The sequence below is a fragment of the Thalassophryne amazonica genome, chromosome 4 (assembly GCF_902500255.1).
Source record: "Thalassophryne amazonica chromosome 4, fThaAma1.1, whole genome shotgun sequence".
NCBI classification, from domain to species: domain Eukaryota; kingdom Metazoa; phylum Chordata; class Actinopteri; order Batrachoidiformes; family Batrachoididae; genus Thalassophryne; species Thalassophryne amazonica.
In genome coordinates this window covers 57,761,513-57,784,273 of record NC_047106.1, presented here as the reverse complement: position 1 = coordinate 57,784,273, position 22,761 = coordinate 57,761,513, and the positions used below count along the sequence as shown (strand labels likewise).

Below are 22,761 nucleotides of genomic sequence, written 5' to 3'. Positions count from 1 at the left end.
TAAATGCATGAATTAGTTTTTCAGCATCACTCTGAGACAAGACCTTTCTAATTTTAGAGATATTGCGTAAATGCAAAAAAGCAGTCCTACATATTTGTTTAATATGCGCTTTGAATGACATATCCTGATCAAAAATGACTCCAAGATTTCTCACAGTATTACTAGAGGTCAGGGTAATGCCATCCAGAGTAAGGATCTGGTTAGACACCATGTTTCTAAGATTTGTGGGGCCAAGTACAATAACTTCAGTTTTATCTGAGTTTAAAAGCAGGAAATTAGAGGTCATCCATGTCTTTATGTCTGTAAGACAATCCTGCAGTTTAGCTAATTGGTGTGTGTCCTCTGGCTTCATGGATAGATAAAGCTGGGTATCATCTGCGTAACAATGAAAATTTAAGCAATACCGTCTAATAATACTGCCTAAGGGAAGCATATATAAAGTGAATAAAATTGGTCCTAGCACAGAACCTTGTGGAACTCCATAATTAACTTTAGTCTGTGAAGAAGATTCCCCATTTACATGAACAAATTGTAATCTATTAGACAAATATGATTCAAACCACCGCAGCGCAGTGCCTTTAATACCTATGGCATGCTCTAATCTCTGTAATAAAATTTTATGGTCAACAGTATCAAAAGCAGCACTGAGGTCTAACAGAACAAGCACAGAGATGAGTCCACTGTCCGAGGCCATAAGAAGATCATTTGTAACCTTCACTAATGCTGTTTCTGTACTATGATGAATTCTAAAACCTGACTGAAACTCTTCAAATAGACCATTCCTCTGCAGATGATCAGTTAGCTGTTTTACAACTACCCTTTCAAGAATTTTTGAGAGAAAAGGAAGGTTGGAGATTGGCCTATAATTAGCTAAGATAGCTGGGTCAAGTGATGGCTTTTTAAGTAATGGTTTAATTACTGCCACCTTAAAAGCCTGTGGTACATAGCCAACTAACAAAGATAGATTGATCATATTTAAGATCGAAGCATTAAATAATGGTAGGGCTTCCTTGAGCAGCCTGGTAGGAATGGGGTCTAATAAACATGTTGATGGTTTGGATGAAGTAACTAATGAAAATAACTCAGACAGAACAATCGGAGAGAAAGAGTCTAACCAAATACCGGCATCACTGAAAGCAGCCAAAGATAACGATACGTCTTTGGGATGGTTATGAGTAATTTTTTCTCTAATAGTTAAAATTTTGTTAGCAAAGAAAGTCATGAAGTCATTACTAGTTAAAGTTAATGGAATACTCAGTTCAATAGAGCTCTGACTCTTTGTCAGCCTGGCTACAGTGCTGAAAAGAAACCTGGGGTTGTTCTTATTTTCTTCAATTAGTGATGAGTAGAAAGATGTCCTAGCTTTACGGAGGGCTTTTTTATAGAGCAACAGACTCTTTTTCCAGGCTAAGTGAAGATCTTCTAAATTAGTGAGACGCCATTTCCTCTCCAACTTACGGGTTATCTGCTTTAAGATACGAGTTTGTGAGTTATACCACGGAGTCAGACACTTCTGATTTAAAGCTCTCTTTTTCAGAGGAGCTACAGCATCCAAAGTTGTCTTCAATGAGGATGTAAAACTATTGACGAGAAACTCTATCTCCCTTACAGAGTTTAGGTAGCTACTCTGCACTGTGTTGTTATATGGCATTAGAGAACATAAAGAAGGAATCATATCCTTAAACCTAGTTACAGCGCTTTCTGAAAGACTTCTAGTGTAATGAAACTTATTCCCTACTGCTGGGTAGTCCATCAGAGTAAATGTAAATGTTATTAAGAAATGATCAGACAGAAGGGAGTTTTCAGGGAATACTGTTAAGTCTTCTATTTCCATACCATAAGTCAGAACAAGATCTAAGATATGATTAAAGTGGTGGGTGGACTCATTTACTTTTTGAGCAAAGCCAATAGAGTCTAATAATAGATTAAATGCAGTGTTGAGGCTGTCATTCTCAGCATCTGTGTGGATGTTAAAATCGCCCACTATAATTATCTTATCTGAGCTAAGCACTAAGTCAGACAAAAGGTCTGAAAATTCACAGAGAAACTCACAGTAACGACCAGGTGGACGATAGATAATAACAAATAAAACTGTTTTTTGGGACTTCCAATTTGGATGGACAAGACTAAGAGACAAGCTTTCAAATGAATTAAAGCTCTGTCTGGGTTTTTGATTAATTAATAAGCTGGAATGGAAGATTGCTGCTAATCCTCCGCCCCGGCCCGTGCTACGAGCATTCTGACAGTTAGTGTGACTCGGGGGTGTTGACTCATTTAAACTAACAAATTCATCCTGCTGTAACCAGGTTTCTGTTAGGCAGAATAAATCAATATGTTGATCAATTATTATATCATTTACCAACAGGGACTTAGAAGAGAGAGACCTAATGTTTAATAGACCACATTTAACTGTTTTAGTCTGTGGTGCAGTTGAAGGTGCTATATTATTTTTTCTTTTTGAATTTTTATGCTTAAATAGATTTTTGCTGGTTATTGGTAGTCTGGGAGCAGGCACCGTCTCTACGGGGATGGGGTAATGAGGGGATGGCAGGGGGAGAGAAGCTGCAGAGAGGTGTGTAAGACTACAACTCTGCTTCCTGGTCCCAACCCTGGATAGTCACGGTTTGGAGGATTTAAGAAAACTGGCCAGATTTCTAGAAATGAGAGCTGCTCCATCCAAAGTGGGATGGATGCCGTCTCTCCTAACAAGACCAGGTTTTCCCCAGAAGCTTTGCCAATTATCTATGAAGAATGAAGCATGTTCGGCAGAAGTTCGTGAGACACATCTCATCTTTATGATCATTTTACATCACACTGGGCCAAATACTGCAAAAAAGATGTGTGTCCTTGAATTTTTAAAGTAAGAGTCATTTGTTAAGTAATAAGGAGCCTTATCTTAATGTTCTCTGGTGCTTCTATATCCAGGGATAAACACCAGTACCAATGGACCTCAAGGCCTTTACACAATATCTTCTTCCTAGCTTTACATTCTATAGCAGCCACGACCCTCTCCCTGAGCAGATCTGATCCCGCCAGATCTCAGAGGTTATGCAGAGTAGATCCTGATTAGTTCTTGGATGGGAGACTGCTTGGGAACACTAGAAGATGTTAGCTGTTTCTCAAAGTAGAACTAGCATTACATCCTTGACCCAAATCTGTATCAGAGTGACTGTGGCAACCCTGAGCAATTAAATCATCTTAAACTAAGATGTGGGATCTCTGGTGGACATTTTAACAAGGAGGCTAAAACCAAAGACCGCTAGTGTCTGTCGCTGGAATGTCTTTTGTTGTTGGAGCGTGGGGTCTATTCACTGCATAGCACTCTCTTTACACACATGACCGCAATAACGTGGGCACTGCATGTGAAAATTCCAATGGCGTGATGTGTTGCACCAGGTACCACAATAAACAACCATTTTCATAGACTACATAGGGTTTTTTGGGGGGAGGGGTGTTAATTTTGTGTTTGTAAATATGTCTAATCCATATTTACATCTGAAGTTTGTCATTCCATCTGAAGTCCTGCCAATAACCAGAAAGCGACAAAAGTGCAGAGCGGCAGTTTTATTTTTCCACTCACATGACTGGGAAAAGTTGTATAAACTCTTGAGACGGGTGACATTCCTTTCTGTGGTGCTTGACAAATAGGTTTGCTTTAAGCATCATAAAAAGATTATTGGCATGTAGACAGGAGTGCTGACCAAGAAAAAGGCACAAAGGTGATGCTGAGGTAGAAGTATGACAGGAACATGACTGACACGTCGCCACTCCCCGCACGATTCGCTCTGTCATCCCCCTCCTCTTCCTACACCCTGGCCTTTTATGCATTAAGAAATTCAAGTCCTCGCTCTGCATCTTGTTCCATAATTCACTTATCTATCACTGTCACTGCAGTCTGTTTCTCCCTTTTCTCTGAGCCCATCCTGTTGACATTGTATTTTTCCACATGGTGTTGCATCCCATTCATCTTTCTCTCTCTCTAACATCCCCATTTTTGACTACACGCCTTCTGCCTTCATCCCTCTGCCTCTTCGACCAATCTCAGCAATCTAATCCATCTCTTTCTCTGTCCTCCATTTCTCTCTCTTGTGCATCATTCTATTCCCTCGTTACTCTTTCTACAAAAACCTACAATCCTCTCATCGCTCTTCCTCATTCTCCCTCCGTTTTTGTGTCACATTTTTACTTTCACTGCTTCACCAGAAAAAAACATGATTCTCATCATCTTTATCTCTATCACTCCTCCCTTTTCCTCATCTCTCATCTTTTTTTGTACTTATCGATCACTTTGTTACCATAAAACTGCACCATGTGTGATGTAAGAAGGATTTAAATTGATAACATTCCTGCAATCCTTCTCCAAGTATCATTTTTGTCTGTCTCTTTGTTTCCGTGTTCGCTGTTGGATTTGACTTTGCACTTACGAGGTTGTAAAGCAGTCTGAGCCAGATTCAATCACATTCAGTGTGTGATATGACACATTCTCCGCAGATTTTTGTTATCCTTACTCTAAAAACGCAGTCTGAATCCTTTTTTAAATTATTCAATACACCAAAGGTAGTTTTCTGTGGATTTCTGCAGAGAAGAAAAAAGAAGTAAAAGGTCACAGTCTGAGCTGCTCTGGTGAGAATGAAATACATTTACTTGCATGTAATCTGATTTTACACTTTCACACAGTGTTTTCCTGCATTTTGTGAAATACATTTGGACAGGCAACGTGGAATGTGCATGTTCCACTCTGCTGTAGTTTGCAGTGGAGCAGATGGCAGCTGTGAAGGAGCAACAGAAATTAAGCAGTGAAACATTTTTGCAGTCAGGGAAAAAAAACATCAAAATCTGGTGGTCATTAGCTTCACAAAGACGGTAATGTTCATGATGATTGGTCTCTATGTAGTGCATGTAACCATGTATGCTTGCATGAACATTAGCAAGATATCTTAAGAATGCCTAACCTGGTTTTGATCAAATTTGGCAGGTACACTGGGCCAACGGATGGGATGAAGTGATCTGATTTTAATTAGGATCAGAGAATGATCAAGATCAAATTTACAGCCCCATGCTAATATATAGGAAATGGGTAACATATGGAAATTAGTTCACATACAGTATTTAATTATTGAAGTTGACTGTTTAAAAGCCCATGTAACATTTTATCCAGATGCCACATACTTTGAAATGTGAGTGTATTTAGCGAACAGGCTAATTTTCATCTGTAGTCGGGAAATTCTTATCTTTAAAAGAAGAATGTGTATACATAATAAAAATTAATTTAAATATATACAACCCCAATTCCAATGAAGTTGGGACGTTGTGTAAAATGTTAATAAAAACAGAATACAATGATTTGCAAATCCTCTTCAACCTATATTCAATTGAATACACCACAAAGACAAGCTATTTAATGTTCAAACTGATAAACTTTATTGTTTTTGTGCAAATATTTGCTCATTTTAAAATGGATCCCTGCAACACGTTTCAAAAAAGTTGGGATGGGGCAACAAAAGACTGGGAAAGTTGATGAATGCTCAAAGAACACCTAATTGGAAACAGGTGAGTGTCATGATTGGGTATAAAAGGAGCATCCAAAAAGGCTCAGCCATTCACAAGCAAAAATGGGGCGAGGATCACCACTTTGTGAACAACTGCATGAAAAAAATAGTCCAACAGTTTAAGAACAATGTTTCTCAAACACTCAATTCCAAGGAATTTAGAGATTCCATCATCTACAGTCCATAATATAATCAGAAGATTCAGAGAATCTGGAGAACTTTCTACACGTAAGCGGCAAGGCCGAAAATCAACAATGAATGCCCGTGACGTTCGATCCCTCAAGCGGCACTGCATTAAAAAACCAACATCACTGTGTAAAGGATCTTACCGCGTGGGCTCAGGAACACTTCAGAAAACATTGTCAGTTAACACAGTTTATCTCTACCTCTACAAGTGCAAGTTAAAACTCTACCATGCAAAGTAAAAGCCAACATCCAGAAACGCCGCTGCCTTCTCTGGGTCTGAGCTCATTTGAAATGGACAGACGCAAAGTGGAAAAATGTGCTGTGGTCTGATGAGTCCACATTTCAAACTGGATTTAGAAATCCTGGACGCCGTGTCCTCCGGACAAAAGAGGAAAAAGACTACCCAGATTGTTACCAGCGCAAAGTTCAAAAGCCAGCATCTGTGATGGTATGGGGGTGTGTTAGTGCCCATGGCATGGGCAACTTACACATCTGTGATGGCACTATCAATGCTGAAAGGTCCATCCAGGTTTTGGAGCAACACATGCTGCCATCCAAGCAACGTCTTTTCAGGAATGTCCATGCTTATTTCAGCAAGACAATGCCAAACCACATTCTGCATGTGTTACAACAGCGTGGCTTCATAGAAGTCGTACTTCAAGCAAGAATGGGAAAGAATTCCACCTACAAAGTTTCAACAATTAGTATCCTCAGTTCTCAAATGCTTATTGAGTGTTGTTACAAGGAAAGGTGATGTAACACAGTGGTAAACATACCACTGTCCCAGCTTTTTTTAAACGTGTTGCAGGCATCCATTTCAAAATGAGCAAATATTTGCACAAAAACAATAAGGTTTATCAGTTTGAACATTAAATATCTTGTCTTTGTGGTGTATTCAATCGAACATAGGTTGAAGATTTGCAAATCATTGTATTCTGTTTCTATTTACATTTTACACAACGTCCCAACTTCATTGGAATTGGGGTTGTAAAAAACAGTAACCTAATTTTTAAAAAGTACATATAATAACAAACCATTTTAACATTAATTAGTTTCAATAAAACAACAACCAAAAGCAAACATAATACTGGCAATATAATGAAATAAAACAAACTTAACCACAACAGATTTTATGAAATTTTGTGGTAGACCTGCAAAAAGGGGCAGAGCCAACACGTTTTAAAAGAATTTCTTTAAAAGTGCAAGATAAGCCATTTTATTACAGAATACATTGCTCACAAACATTACATTTACGTAGGTACGGCCAGTGCTTAATTTGTAAAGTGGGAGGTCCCGGAGCGCAGAGGATGGGTGGCTCCGGTGCAGAAAAAAAAAAGAAGGGGGGGGGGGGCTTGCGAACAACGCTGTGCGCCACACCAAAAATAAACTGGGCATGTATTGTAGGCCTAACACTAGTCACACCAAATCCGGATAGAGTACAAATTCCTCAGTGGTCCCTCGTTTATCGCGGGAGTTACGTTCCGCGTTCACACCGGGCAAGACGCAAGCGACTGCAGCCACAGGTTGCCATGTAATCCCTATGTAACGACGCTTTTTGGTGCCAAACCGCGCAGCGCGACGCGAGTGAAGCGATTTTGAGTGTTTTGCGCATTTGTAGCGCGATATTGCGTCGCGTCACGCCGTGTTGCCCTCCTCCCCAAGTTGAAAAATCTGAACTTTTTCGTCTCGTCGCGCCATGATGACCAATCAGTGACTGAATATGTAGTGACGTGGAGATGTCTGGAGTTTGACTGAAGATGTGAACATGTCCTGTCTCTGGTAGCAGCCTGTGAGCAGGTCTTATGTCTCTTTTGTCCTTTATTTCACAATCATGACAGAGTTTTTGGAGCGAGCAGCAGCCCCACAGCAGGGGGAGAGGAGTTTCTTTTTCTTTTCTTTTTTTTTTTACGTGCGCGCGAGGGAATCATCCATGGAGATTATTTTACTTATTAACTACACAGATGTATAATAAAGCAAATGGTGACTGGTTTCTAAAGACAATTATGACAGAGTTTTTTGGGAAAGAGCGAGCTGCAGCAAGAAGTGGAGTTTCTTTTTTTTTTTTTTTATTGTTTACATGTGCGCGCGTGAACGGGACAGTTGGTCCTCAAACTGGGTCCCGCAGAGGCGGAAGGACCGCTGAAAGCAGCCGTCATCCAGACGCAGCTCCTGCAGCAAATAATGATCCTCTCTGTATTGGGAGCTTTTCACAATAACTCGCTTCGTGTGATCAAAGTCCGTCATGATGACTTGACGCCGCGCGGAATGGAAGCTCCTCCTATCTCATGACGCACCGGGGCGAATTTTCGCAGCGAAAGTCCACCCAAGCAGAGCGACACGCGGCGGAAATCCACAAAGTAGCGCTATTTTTTTACACTTATTATAGATATTTTAAGGCTGTAAAACCCCTCACTACACACGTTTCTCAAACAGGCATTAACATTTTCTCACTTTTCTCTCTTGTGTAAACACTCTCTTTTTTCTTCTGTGCGAGAAGATTATAAACAGACAAACGCAGAACACAATGCGCGTGCTCTCCCTTCGCTCACTGCCTCCGGGGGTACGGATGCGGGACCCGCAAAGAATCCAAGTCCTCTCTCGGTGGCCACGGAGCTCTGCGGCTATGGTCAACATCCGGATCAAAACAGCGAGCGTAGCCTCTGGACCTGTTGCCAGATTTGGCGCAATTCCGCACAGCAGACAGGAGGGCGGCGGTGTGATTGGTAGTGAGAGCAATCGCGGTGATTTTTTTTTTTTTATATTTTGTTAGTCAAGAGAGGTGGCGGATCACGGATCCAGTATAAATAGCTGGCAGAGCCAACGTCAGAGGTTCCGGAGCGCGCATCCGAGGTTCCGGAACGCGCTCCGGCTTGCTCCCCCTCAAATTAAGCCCTGGGTACGGCTCTACAAAACGCTTTGGAGATGGAAACTTTAAACTTTAACACTACAAGATAGGCTGTTTAAGGCGTTGGTAGCAGTGATGGCCAAATGAAGTCTCTTGAAGCATTTGCTATTTTTTCCTCCTCAGCCCACCACCACATCATGGTGACATCATTTTAAAAAAAAGGGTTCGAAGGAAACTGAAGTGGAATATGCTTTAAACCCCCCCTTCACCATCTAATGGGCTCAGGGAAAAAAAAAAAACAGAAAAAAAAAACAGCAAATGATACAAATGGGCTAATTTGGCCATCACTAGCACTTTTAAGTTTTTAAAACTGTGAAAATTTTTCTGGAAAAAGTGTTTAATTTAGTGGTGTCTCAAATGTTATGAAACAGTGAATCATTTTCTGAAGCAGCATTTTGAAAGGAAATCATTTTACAAAATATATGTTTCATTTAGTGTTGAGTATTTCACATCAATTTTTCTGAAGCAGTTGTATTAAATGTTTTAAAGCATTTTAAAATATTGACAGATTTTTTAAGTTCTTTCATTTCATTAAAGTTTGAAGTGTTTTTAAACAATAAATCATTTTCTGAAAATTTTTACTTTGTGTTTTGAGTTTTCAAAGCACTATCATTTGCTAAAGCAACTGTTTCATTTCAAGTTTTGAGCATTCAGAACCATTACATTTTTGTCTGTAGTAACTGTTTCATATACAATATGTACAACAGTTAATTGGGTACCAGAGCCCATGCTGTGCGTGGAGGTGAGCCCGACTATCTCTAGTCGGTATCTCTCAACCTCCCGCACAAGCTCAAGCTCCTTGCTCCCCAGCGAGGTGACATTCCACGTCCCAACAGCCAGGGGCTGTGAGCATGGACCGGGCCGCCGGGCCACCCGCCCTCGACTGCCACCCAATCCTCTCTGCACCCGACCCCCATGGCCCCCTCTGCAGGTGGTGAACCCACAGGAGGATACTGGAGAGGAGAATTCGACCAATGGTCGAACCTCGGATTCAGGAGGAGCAGTGTGGTTTTCGTCCTGGTCGCACCACACTGGACCAGCTCTACACGCTCCATCGGGTGCTCGAGGGTTCATGGGAGTTCGCCCAACCAGTCCACGTGTGTTTTGTGGATCTGGAGAAGGCATTCGACCGTGTCCCTCGGGGCAGCCTGTGGGGAGTGCTCCAGGAGTACGGGGTGCGGGGTCCTTTGCTAAGGGCTATCCGGTCCCTGTACGACCGCAGCAGGAGCTTGGTTTGCATTGCCGGTAGTAAGTCAAACCTGTTTCCAGTGCACGTTGGCCTCCACCAGGGCTGCCCTTTGTCACGGTTCTGTTCATTATTTTTATGGACAGAATTTCTAGGCGCAGCCAGGGTGTAGAGCGGGTCTGGTTTGGGAACCACAGAATCTCGTCTCTGCTGTTTGCGGACAATGTGGTTCTGTTGGCTTCTTCAAATCAGGACCTTCAGCGTGCACTGGGGCGGTTTGCAGCCGAGTGTGGGGCGTCCGGGATGAAAATCAGCACCTCCAAATCCGAGGCCATGGTTCTTGACCGGAAAAAGGTGCTTTGCCCTCTTCAGATCGGTGGAGTGTCCTTGCCTCAAGTGGAGGAGTTTAAGTATCCCAGGGTCTTATTCACGAGTGAGGGACGGATGGAGCGTGAGATCGATAGACGGATCGGTGCAGTGTCTGCAGTGATGCGGTCTCTGTATCGGACCGTCGTGGTGAAGAGAGAGCTGAGTAGGGGCGCAAAGCTCTCGATTTACCGATCGATCTACGTTCCGATCCTCACCTATGGTCATGAGATTTGGCTCATGACCGAAAGAACGAGATCGCGGGTACAAGCGGCTGAGATGAGTTTCCTCCACAGGGTGGCTGGGCGCTCCCTTAGAGATAGGATGAGGAGCTCCGTCACTCGGGAGGAGCTCGGAGTCGAGCCGCTGCTCCTCCACGTCGAAAGGAGTCAGTTGAGGTGGCTCGGGCATCTTTTCCGGATGCCCTCTGGACGCCTCTCTGGAGAGGTGTTCCCGGCACGTCCCATTGGGAGGAGGCCCCGGGGAAGACCCAGGACACGCTGGAAGGATTACATCTCTCGGCTGGCTTGGGAATGCCTTGGGGTTCCCCCGGAGGAGCTGGGGGAGGTGTGTGTGGATCGGGAGGTCTGGGCGGCTTTGCTTGAACTGCTGCCCCCGCGACCCGACTCCGGATAAAGCGGAAGAAAATGGATGGATGGATGGACAACAGTTAATCTGAAAGAATTGTTTTAGTGTTTTCGGCATTTCAAAATACACATGCGCACACACATCTTTAACTGCTTAACGAAGACTGGGTCGCAGGAGCCTATTCCAGCAGTCACAGGGTGTGAGGCGGGGTACACCCTGGACAGGACGCCAGTCCGTCTTAGGGCCACATATAGACAAACAAACACATCCGCACCCGCGCGCACACCTACGGACAATTTACAGTTTCCAACCCACCTAACCTGCATGTCTCTGGATGTGGGAGGAAGCTGGAGCACCCGGAGAGAACACACACAAACATGAGGAGAACACACAAACTCCACACAGAAAGGCCACAGGTGGGAATCGATCCCATGGCCTTCTCGCCGTGAGGCAACACTGTTAACCACTAACCCACCGTGCTGTCCATTTGATAACATTGAAAAAAAAATTCTGAACACCTGTCTCCTTTGGTTCAAAGTTTCAAAAAGGCCTTCATTGTGAAATATTATGAGAGGAGTTTAAATCTGAAATCTACTTCCTTTATTACGCTTGTTAGTATGGAGCAAAACATTTATGAGCAAGTATATGAAATTCTTTCAAACAAACTCTAGGACCACCAACTAATTCTAATTCACAGTCAATAAATAACTAATAATCAATCGTCTACTCTGATGACTTATCAGCAGACCCTCCTGTCCATGCGTACAGAAGTGGACTGCTCCATAATGGTTTCAGTCATACATGTCACAGGCTTCTTTCAGAGAGTCACGGAGTTGAAGGAAAGTGTCAAAGCTACGTTGCTCACTCATTGGAGCTGCACATGGTTTACACCACGTCTCTTTTCTGTAAACACCACTTTGCATGATGCTGCTTACATGGTTTCTAGTATCACTGCTACGCTGATGATGCTCAACTCTCCTTCTCTTTCTCACCACGGGGCACCACAGTTTTGGCACTAATCTTGGCCAAGCTTTACTATATATAAACATGGACTGTATTTGTTTACATTGCATGTGAGCATCCCGCTGATTTGCACACTGCGCACAACAGCACTGCAGCTGACCTTTCAAAGGCGATGTTGCGGGTGTCCAGCTGAGTGGTTACCACAGGCGCAGACAGCCTGGCCGCTACCTGCTCATCGCTGGGCTGCACTGCCCCCAGCAGGCCCAAACCAGTGGCAGTACTGCAGCAGGCGCTGCCGTTCCTCCGACCAGGCGAGAGTGCAGTGAGATGTGAAACACTCAGGGTCTCACAGAAAACCAGATGCCTGTCGTGATCCACCTCCATCACCTCCGCGCTGGAGTCTGTAGAGGGGGTCACAAAAACAAGCAAACACTTTACAGACAGTCTGTGATTTAGGGATGAGTTCTGTTCTTTTGACTTGCCCAAACTTGGACCAACATAATGGTAAACTGTAACACATTTATAATATCGTTTCAGAATCTTGAACAAGTCCAAATTTGGCAATTTTATTCCTCTAAAAATGTATTAAAAGATGAATAACTTATCAAATAGGTAAAGATTATTTTCCTGCTACCTGACTGCATAAGCACTAATTCATGCACTGACTAAAGGCAATTCTTTCATGTTCAAACTGAAGATGACCTCTGACCTTGCCCCCTAAAAATGAAGCTGCGATTTCCTCTCTGCCACGTCATCTGTTCAAATCCCATCAATGTGGTGTCAACACGGAGACTCTGACCACTCTTCCAAACTCTGTAGGTGTCGCTGGGGCAAATACGAGAAACCAGAGGCACTGAGGATGAAAACACAGTGAGATGAGATATGGCAGACACGGATTTATAAGAAAATGTCATTTGATCTAAATCCAATTTTACAACTGTTTTATCATTCAGTAATTATCTGTGGCTGCTTTTGTGTTGCCATACAGTATACCAAACAGTATCAACAATTTGTTTAAATGAGGTTTGGAACTTGATAATTGAAAGTTAAATTATAAAACAGATTTTCAGTTGATGTAATGATGAAGGAAACAAATACATAGACAGAAAGTAAGTTCTATATAGGCACAGAGGCCCGTTGATGCCGTGATTATCTCCAGATTCTGTAGTATGAAGCCGATAAGAGTCTGCGACTCCTGTTAGACAGGATACCCATCTGACTTAGATTAGTTCCCAAGCCAAGGCTGGTACCCGTTTATAGCTAGGGTGACTGAGACAATGCAGATTAGTCTTTTATCTAAAGACACAGAGCGATAATATTAACAGGATTCGTGCCCAGGTCTACAGCTCCTTATTCACTCATCTACCTACTCTATGATACACAGACAGGTGACGTAAAGGCAAAAACAAAATATGTATCTTAGTACAGCAGTGGGCCACCACGTGCGTTCAGAATAGCTTAAATGCAGCTCGGCATTGATCCTACAAGTCTCTGGAAGTTTACTAGAGACAGAACAGTCTTCCTCCAAAATATTCTAAAATATTGTTTGTTTGATTGTTTTATGCATTTTGCACAAAAAGCACATGCTCTCTGAGCCGAAAAATCAAAACCAGGACAAAACCCTTCTTGGTAAGAAACAGTCAGTGTTCTGTGAAGAAACAGATGTTTGCGCCACAGAGGGAGATGATAATGAGATTCGTTCTGACTGGTTAATGCTGGACTGCTTTACTGACTGGAATAACACAAAGACAAGACTCACCCCAGCTGGTAAATTCCCATTTCATCTCCACATAAAAGTCCTGGGCCTGGACAAAGAGAGAGAGAGAGGTACATAAACAGACAGACAAAGAGGAGGAGAAGATAACAGAAATACAGAGAGAAAGATTTATACAGAGAGATCAAGAAGACAGAAAAGCACAATGGAGGAAAAAAGGGAGTCTGCGGTTGTGAGGCTGGTTGGATGTACTGCCAAATTCTCTGCAACGCCTTTGGAGACGGCTTATGGTAGAGAAATGAACATTCGATACACGAGCAACAGCTCTGGTTGACATTCCTGCTGTCAGCATGCCAATTGCACGCTCCCTCAAATCTTGCAACATCTGTGGCATTGTGCTGTGTGATAAAACTGCACCTTTCAGAGTGGCCTTTTATTGTGGACAGTCTAAGGCACACCTGTGCACTAATCATGGTGTCTAATCAGCATCTTGATATGGCACACCTGTGAGGTGGGATGGATTATCTCAGCAAAGGAGAAGTGCTCACTATCACAGATTTAGACTGGTTTGTGAACAATATTTGAGGGAAATGGTGATATTGTGTATGTGGAAAAAGTTTTAGATCTTTGAGTTCATCTCGTACAAAATGGGAGCAAAACCAAAAGTGTTGCGTTTATAGTTTTGTTGAGTATATTATTAGCTGTTGTTCATACTTATCCTTGCTATAATTGTATGTATAAAAATGAACAACAGCTAATAATAATATAAATAATTTAATAATTTTAAATAGCTCAGTTGGTAGAGCGAGCTGTCTTATGACCGAAGGGTCGCTGGTTCAAATCCCGCTCCCAACCAGTCAAAAATCTGCATATTGCCGTTGTGTCCTTAGGCAAGACACTTAACACACCTTGCGCAGGTGCAGAATGGCAGCCACACTTCCACCAGCTTGCCCCAGGGCAGCTGTGGCTACACTAGTAGTTTACCAACACCAATGTGTGTGAATGTGCGAGTGAATGAATAATGCAACTTGTAAAGCACTTTGGGGTCTTGAAAAGCGCTTAATAAATCCAAGTCATTATTGTTATTATTAATTAAATTTTAAAACACTGTCAGATTGAATTATATTTTTGACAGCCTCTTCCGCAGAAATATACCAGCATTAAGCCTCATTAACAATAAGATAATTCTCTCCTGCCACAGACACACTGTGACTGACAGAAGTGACGCCAAGTTAACTTCATTCCAACTGTTGTTGGTCTCCAATATATTTGACAAAAAAAAATCTCTTATATTAACACATAAAAAGATCCATATAATAAACAGCAACAGCGATTCATAGGCTGGAATCCCCTCCCCAAACATTTCTACTACTTTATTGTGTCAACAAACATTTTGCATCGTTTACATTGGTATTCCGTCCCTCTCCCAAGACGGTGGGCTGAGCTACTCATTACTCTCTGCTTCAGTGAATGTTAAGGTCCACTCTAGTATTTATTCATCTCTATGATGGGTGCATTAGCAGAAAGCTGGAAAGATGGAGAGATACATGATCTTGGAGAAGGGGCACTGTGGGGGTTAGAAAATAATGGAGTGAGATAGAATGGAGAGATTGTGGGAGAGATGAAGAACAGTGTGATGTCTTGAACGCATCACTTTGTTATGCCATGTGCAGATCAGACACAGGAAAAATGATACTGATCTCCACCGTAGCTTCAACATGTGTTTTTTTTCTGTCAACATTACAACCACCAATCATCAGCTTGAGTATGATACCTCAGACTGTCCATCACTGACATTGTGCCTTCAAGCAGGGCACTTTTCATAGCACAGCACTGACTAAAGTTACCAAGACAATGGTTTTTGTAACATAAACAAGATCTGACAACAAGCACTCACATTTCCCTTGTTGAGCAATAAACAAAGATATAAATACCTTCAAACAAAATCAAGAGTATTTTTTATGTCAATGATCTAAATATTAAAATACATTAATCTGCAATGCAATTGTAGGAAACACTGCTCTCCTTCTGAGTGAATCAAACCTTTGTAGTTTGTGTGAGTCATATCTGATGTACAGGCCTTTTTATATCTCTGCACTTCTGCATTCATGATTTTTGTGTGTGTGTGTGTGTGTGTGTGTGTGTGTGTGTGTGTGTGTGTGTGTGTGTGTGTTAATGAGAATGTTTCCGTGTGTGAGAGACTGTGTGAAATCCCACTTGGCGCAGTCTCTCCAGGAGGATGGGGATACCCGCCAGTCTCTTGGCAGTCCTCTGGTAGTCACGGTAACGCAGGACAAGACGCACCAACTCTGGATCTCGAGTACTCACTGCCTCCTGAAGAACTGAGAGAAAAGAGGGAGAGTGTGTGTAAAACAGACACAATCACTCGTGCCTCATGTAAAATTTATACATACGAGCAATACGAGGGGGAAGGGAGAAGCGCTGAAACCAAAGTAGGCCAACGGAACACTGGAATGGACAATTACAGGAACTCTATCATTCATCGCATCTCCACTTAGAGGCCGTTTTAACCTTAACCACACACCAGCTTTGTTTTTGTTCTTTTGTGGTCAGACATGTAAGTCGGCTCAAACAGCTTGTATACATCCTGTTTTTCACTCAGGGAAAATGTCAGTTTGGCTATTTTGATGTTATTCCTTTAACTGAGCCTAATCATTTAGAAATGGGCATAAGAACTTTTACATTTTGGCTCTCCCAATGCCCTGTCAAAGGACATTTTGCCCTGATATTGTTCTTTTCATTGTTACATCAGTTGCCACATGTCACTACATTCAACACAATACACAACCGCCAAGGGTCCTGGATAGCACCTGCCCAGGCAGACAACTGGTTCATTATACTACAAGGTCACCATCTATCTGCAGGAGCCAGCTGAGAGGTGGAAGTCCTCTTGGCCGTTTGCCAATTTCTGGGGTGGTCAACACTGATTCACCCATGTGCTGGGTCACACCCAGAGAAACACACCACATGGCCAAAATGCCACAGCTGATGTTCTCTCAGAATTACTGTGGAATTATTACATGAAAAGCTGGAGAGACAGAGAATGAGACAATGGCTGAAGAGCTAGGGGTAGCTAGAGATACGAGGTCTGTTACAAAAGTATCCGACCTTTTTTTTTTTTTGCAAAAACCTGATGGATTTGAATCACGTGTGCTTGCATGAGCCAACCTTGAACCTTCGTGTGCATGCGTGAATTTTTTCACGCCTGTCAATTGCGTCATTTGCTGGCAAGCAGCATTTGTGTGAGGACATGTGTAATGCTCTCAGTGGTTTTTCATTGCAAGGAAAATGATGGAACGACTGGAGCAGCGCTACTGCATCAAATTTTGCCAGAAAATGGGTAACAGCCAGGTGGAAACCATTCGGAAGATTCAGACGGCTTTCGGTGACGATCCTATAGGCATCACACAGATTAAGGAGCGGTACAACCGGTTTAAAGACGGCTGCACAAAGGTGGAGAGCGAGCCACGCTCCGGTCGGCCATCAACATGCTGAAATGACCAGATCATTTCCAAAGTGAACGCTGTGGTGATGCGGGACCATCGTGTGACTATCCGAGAAATTGCGGAAGAGGTGGACATCAGCACTTTTTCGGCACATTCCACTATGACAGAAGATCTGGCCATGAAAAGAGTGGCGGTGAAATTCGTACCGAAGCTGTTGACGGCGGAGAAAAAGCACCTTCGTGTTGAAATCTCACAGGACACACAGGACTCCGAAAAATGATGCCCACCTCTTCCACAATTTCTCGGATAGTCACACGACTGAAAAGCCACCGAAAACCGTCTGAATCTTCCGAATGGTTTCCACCTGGCTGTCGCCCAGTTTCTGGCAAAATTTGATGCAATAGCGCTGCTCCAGTCATTCCGCCATTTTCCTTGCAATGAAAATCCGACGAGAGCACAACACATGTCCTCACACAAATGCTGCTTACCAGCAACTGACGCAATCGACATGCGTGAAAAAATTCACGCATGCGCACGAAGGTTCAAGGTTGGCTCATGCAAGCACACGTGATTCAAATCCATCAGGTTTTTGCAAAAAAAAAAAAAAAAAAGGTTAGATACTTTTCTAACAGACCTCGTATAGTCAGAGATAAAGCAAGACAAAATGTTTGAGATGGAACGACAGATGGACATAGTGATAGAGACAGCTAGAGACAGTGAGAGAGATGGTTTCAAAGCCAGCGACAGCTAGAGTGATCAGTAAAAATTGAAAGAAATACCTAGAAAGTAGATGGAGATGCGAAGAGACACCTAGAGAGGTATTGTGACAGGAAGATAGAGCAATAAGTCGGACAGATAGAGATCCCTAGAGATAGCTAGAAAGTAGTGGTGTACCAGCCCATAGTTGATCCATGATCTGTACAGACTGCGCCAGCCCCCAGATAGACAGCGATATCTAGAGATAGCTTTGCTAGAGTGCCTACATACTGAGTGTGGTGACAACTAGCAATTTGAAGCCATATTGTTTCTGAACTCAATACATCGTACACTACATTTACTGTTTATGGACAACAACTACACAGTTATACCGGTCTTATCACCCAACAGGATTAATTTAGATCTAGAAAACACATAAAAAAACTCATTTACATAAAATTATTTTTAAGTAAAAAAAAACATGACTGTGTTTAATTAATGATCATTAAGTCTTTAACAATCATTTTAGCACAAAACTCCACTACTTAACATGCACATAAAAACAAATTTGAGATAATTCCATAACTGTTATGAAAGAAAGTTACTTCTGTAAGAACGTAATTAACAGGTGGTTGACCAATGTGTGCAGTAGAACAACAAAAAAATGATCTTTGTCCCTCACTTTCTGCCAGTGCACTGAAATCATTATTGATTCGCAGTTATTTGCTGCCATTTTTCACTGGTGTTGTTATAAAATACAGAATTATTTTCTGGCATTGATGAAATAAATAGTGCCCATAATATATACACATAGCAAGAAAGGCATGGGTTCAATTCCTACCTGTGGCCTTTCTGTTTGGAGTTTGCATGTTCTCCTCGTGCTTGTGTGGGTTTGCTCGTGGGAGGAAACAGGAGTGTGAAATTCAGTGAGCAGGTGAGACAGGCACTGGATGGAGGAGAAGCAAATTTGGACAACTGGAAAAGTACTGCAGATGTAGCGAGAGAGACGGCTAGGAAGGTACTGGGTGTAAAATCTGGACAGCAAAAGTAAGACAGGGAGACTTGGTGGTGGAACGAAGATGTTCAGGAAAGAGGTTGGCAAAAAAAAAAAAGAATTGGGACAGTCGGAGAGATGAAGAAAGTAGACAGCAATACAAGGAGATGCAGTGTAAGGTGAAATGAGAAGTAGAAAAAGCTAAGGAAAGTCACTTAGCAAGCTGTACAAGAAGCTGAATAGTAAGAAAGGAGAAAATGACTTGTGCCAAATCTCCAGACAAAGGGACAGACCTGGAAATGATGTGCTGCAGTTTAGGGTGCCTCTACTTGCTTGCCTCTACTGGTGGTTGGCTCTCACTGCGGTATTGTATCACTTCCTGTTCCGGAGCACAGCGGTGTTTTTCTGTATCTGTTAGCTGTTTAATCTGCGCAGTTAGATTGATCTAGTTATCTAGATTACGATTTGTTTCCCAGTGTAATCTTTACGTGCCTTAACTAAAGCACTCATTCTGCTGAATCACCTCTAAATTATTTACACATTATTCACTTTGCGTGTTTTTAGGAATCCGCTAGCTTAGCGTAGCTACTAGCTCTTAGCCGATTTAGCATGGCGGCTTCTCCTGTCTCTCCCGCACTTTTCTGCTCTGGGTGTGAAATGTTTAGTTATTCCTCGGCCTCCTTTAGCAGTAATGGTACTTGTAATAAGTGTAGCTTATTCGTAGCTTTGGAGGCCAGGCTGGGCGAATTGGAGACTCGGCTCCGCACCGTGGAAAATTCTACAGCTAGCCAGGCCCCTGTAGTCGGTGCGGACCAAGGTAGCTTAGCCGCCGTTAGTTCCCCTCTGGCAGATCCCGAGCAGCCGGGGAAGCAGGCTGACTGGGTGACTGTGAGGAGGAAGCGTAGCCCTAAACAGAAGCCCCGTGTACACCGCCAACCCGTTCACATTTCTAACCGTTTTTCCCCACTCGACGACACACCCGCCGAGGATCAAACTCTGGTTATTGGCGACTCTGTTTTGAGAAATGTGAAGTTAGCGACACCAGCAACCATAGTCAATTGTCTTCCGGGGGCCAGAGCAGGCGACATTGAAGGAAATTTGAAACTGCTGGTTAAGGCTAAGCGTAAATTTGGTAAGATTGTAATTCACGTCGGCAGTAATGACACCCGGTTACGCCAATCGGAGGTCACTAAAATTAACATTAAATCGGTGTGTAACTTTGCAAAAACAATGTCGGACTCTGTAGTTTTCTCTGGGCCCCTCCCCAATCAGACCGGGAGTGACATGTTTAGCCGCATGTTCTCCTTGAATTGCTGGCTGTCTGAGTGGTGTCCAAAAAATGAGGTGGGCTTCATAGATAATTGGCAAAGCTTTTGGGGAAAACCTGGTCTTGTTAGGAGAGACGGCATCCATCCCACTTTGGATGGAGCAGCTCTCATTTCTAGAAATCTGGCTAATTTTCTTAAATCCTCCAAACCGTGACTATCCAGGGTTGGGACCAGGAAGCAGAGTTGTAGTCTTACACACCTCTCTGCAGCTTCTCTCCCCCTGCCATCCCCTCATTACCCCATCCCCGTAGAGACGGTGCCTGCTCCCAGACTACCAATAACCAGCAAAAATCTATTTAAGCATAAAAATTCAAAAAGAAAAAATAATATAGCACCTTCTACTGCACCACAGACTAAAACAGTTAAATGTGGTCTATTAAACATTAGGTCTCTCTCTTCTAAGTCCCTGTTGGTAAATGATATAATAATTGATCAACATATTGATTTATTCTGCCTAACAGAAACCTGGTTACAGCAGGATGAATATGTTAGTTTAAATGAGTCAACACCCCCGAGTCACACTAACTGTCAGAATGCTCGTAGCACGGGCCGGGGCGGTGGATTAGCAGCAATCTTCCATTCCAGCTTATTAATTAATCAAAAACCCAGACAGAGCTTTAATTCATTTGAAAGCTTGTCTCTTAGTCTTGTCCATCCAAATTGGAAGTCCCAAAAAACAGTTTTATTTGTTATTATCTATCGTCCACCTGGTCGTTACTGTGAGTTTCTCTGTGAATTTTCAGACCTTTTGTCTGACTTAGTGCTTAGCTCAGATAAGATAATTATAGTGGGCGATTTTAACATCCACACAGATGCTGAGAATGACAGCCTCAACACTGCATTTAATCTATTATTAGACTCTATTGGCTTTGCTCAAAAAGTAAATGAGTCCACCCACCACTTTAATCATATCTTAGATCTTGTTCTGACTTATGGTATGGAAATAGAAGACTTAACAGTATTCCCTGAAAACTCCCTTCTGTCTGATCATTTTTTAATAACATTTACATTTACTCTGATGGACTACCCAGCAGTAGGGAATAAGTTTCATTACACTAGAAGTCTTTCAGAAAGCGCTGTAACTAGGTTTAAGGATATGATTCCTTCTTTATGTTCTCTAATGCCATATAACAACACAGTGCAGAGTAGCTACCTAAACTCTGTAAGGGAGATAGAGTATCTCGTCAATAGTTTTACATCCTCATTGAAGACAACTTTGGATGCTGTAGCTCCTCTGAAAAAGAGAGCTTTAAATCAGAAGTGTCTGACTCCATGGTATAACTCTCAAACTCGTAGCTTAAAGCAGATAACCCGTAAGTTGGAGAGGAAATGGCGTCTCACTAATTTAGAAGATCTTCACTTAGCCTGGAAAAAGAGTCTGTTGCTCTATAAAAAAGCCCTCCGTAAAGCTAGGACATCTTTCTACTCATCACTAATTGAAGAAAATAAGAACAACCCCAGGTTTCTTTTCAGCACTGTAGCCAGGCTGACAAAGAGTCAGAGCTCTATTGAGCTGAGTATTCCATTATCTTTAACTAGTAATGAGTTCATGACTTTCTTTGCTAACAAAATTTTAACTATTAGAGAAAAAATTACTCATAACCATCCCAAAGACGTATCGTTATCTTTGGCTGCTTTCAGTGATGCCGGTATTTGGTTAGACTCTTTCTCTCCGATTGTTCTGTCTGAGTTATTTTCATTAGTTACTTCATCCAAACCATCAACATGTTTATTAGACCCCATTCCTACCAGGCTGCCCAAGGAAGCCCTACCATTATTTAATGCTTCGATCTTAAATATGATCAATCTATCTTTGTTAGTTGGCTATGTACCACAGGCTTTTAAGGTGGCAGTAATTAAACCATTACTTAAAAGCCATCACTTGACCCAGCTATCTTAGCTAATTATAGGCCAATCTCCAACCTTCCTTTTCTCTCAAAAATTCTTGAAAGGGTAGTTGTAAAACAGCTAACTGATCATCTGCAGAGGAATGGTCTATTTGAAGAGTTTCAGTCAGGTTTTAGAATTCATCATAGTACAGAAACAGCATTAGTGAAGGTTACAAATGATCTTCTTATGGCCTCGGACAGTGGACTCATCTCTGTGCTTGTTCTGTTAGACCTCAGTGCTGCTTTTGATACTGTTGACCATAAAATTTTATTACAGAGATTAGAGCATGCCATAGGTATTAAAGGCACTGCGCTGCGGTGGTTTGAATCATATTTGTCTAATAGATTACAATTTGTTCATGTAAATGGGGAATCTTCTTCACAGACTAAAGTTAATTATGGAGTTCCACAAGGTTCTGTGCTAGGACCAATTTTATTCACTTTATATATGCTTCCCTTAGGCAGTATTATTAGACGGTATTGCTTAAATTTTCATTGTTACGCAGATGATACCCAGCTTTATCTATCCATGAAGCCAGAGGACACACACCAATTAGCTAAACTGCAGGATTGTCTTACAGACATAAAGACATGGATGACCTCTAATTTCCTGCTTTTAAACTCAGATAAAACTGAAGTTATTGTTCTTGGCCCCACAAATCTTAGAAACATGGTGTCTAACCAGATCCTTACTCTGGATGGCATTACCCTGACCTCTAGTAATACTGTGAGAAATCTTGGAGTCATTTTTGATCAGGATATGTCATTCAAAGCGCATATTAAACAAATATGTAGGACTGCTTTTTTGCATTTACACAATATCTCTAAAATCAGAAAGGTCTTGTCTCAGAGTGATGCTGAAAAACTAATTCATGCATTTATTTCCTCTAGGCTGGACTATTGTAATTCATTATTATCAGGTTGTCCTAA

At 42.2% G+C, this 22,761-nt stretch overlaps 1 protein-coding gene across 1 annotated transcript in view; it reads right to left on the bottom strand.

The window, feature by feature from the left end:
• Nucleotides 1-22,761, bottom strand: part of ankrd13b (ankyrin repeat domain 13B) — a 219,567-nt gene that overhangs the window by 56,081 nt on the left and 140,725 nt on the right. The window contains exons 3-6 of the mRNA XM_034167937.1: nucleotides 15,675-15,799; nucleotides 13,503-13,548; nucleotides 12,453-12,596; nucleotides 11,904-12,144 (exon numbers count right to left, since the gene is read on the bottom strand). Coding sequence (XP_034023828.1) covers nucleotides 11,904-12,144; nucleotides 12,453-12,596; nucleotides 13,503-13,548; nucleotides 15,675-15,799 — 556 coding nt within the window. The remainder of the gene's footprint in view (nucleotides 1-11,903; nucleotides 12,145-12,452; nucleotides 12,597-13,502; nucleotides 13,549-15,674; nucleotides 15,800-22,761) is intronic.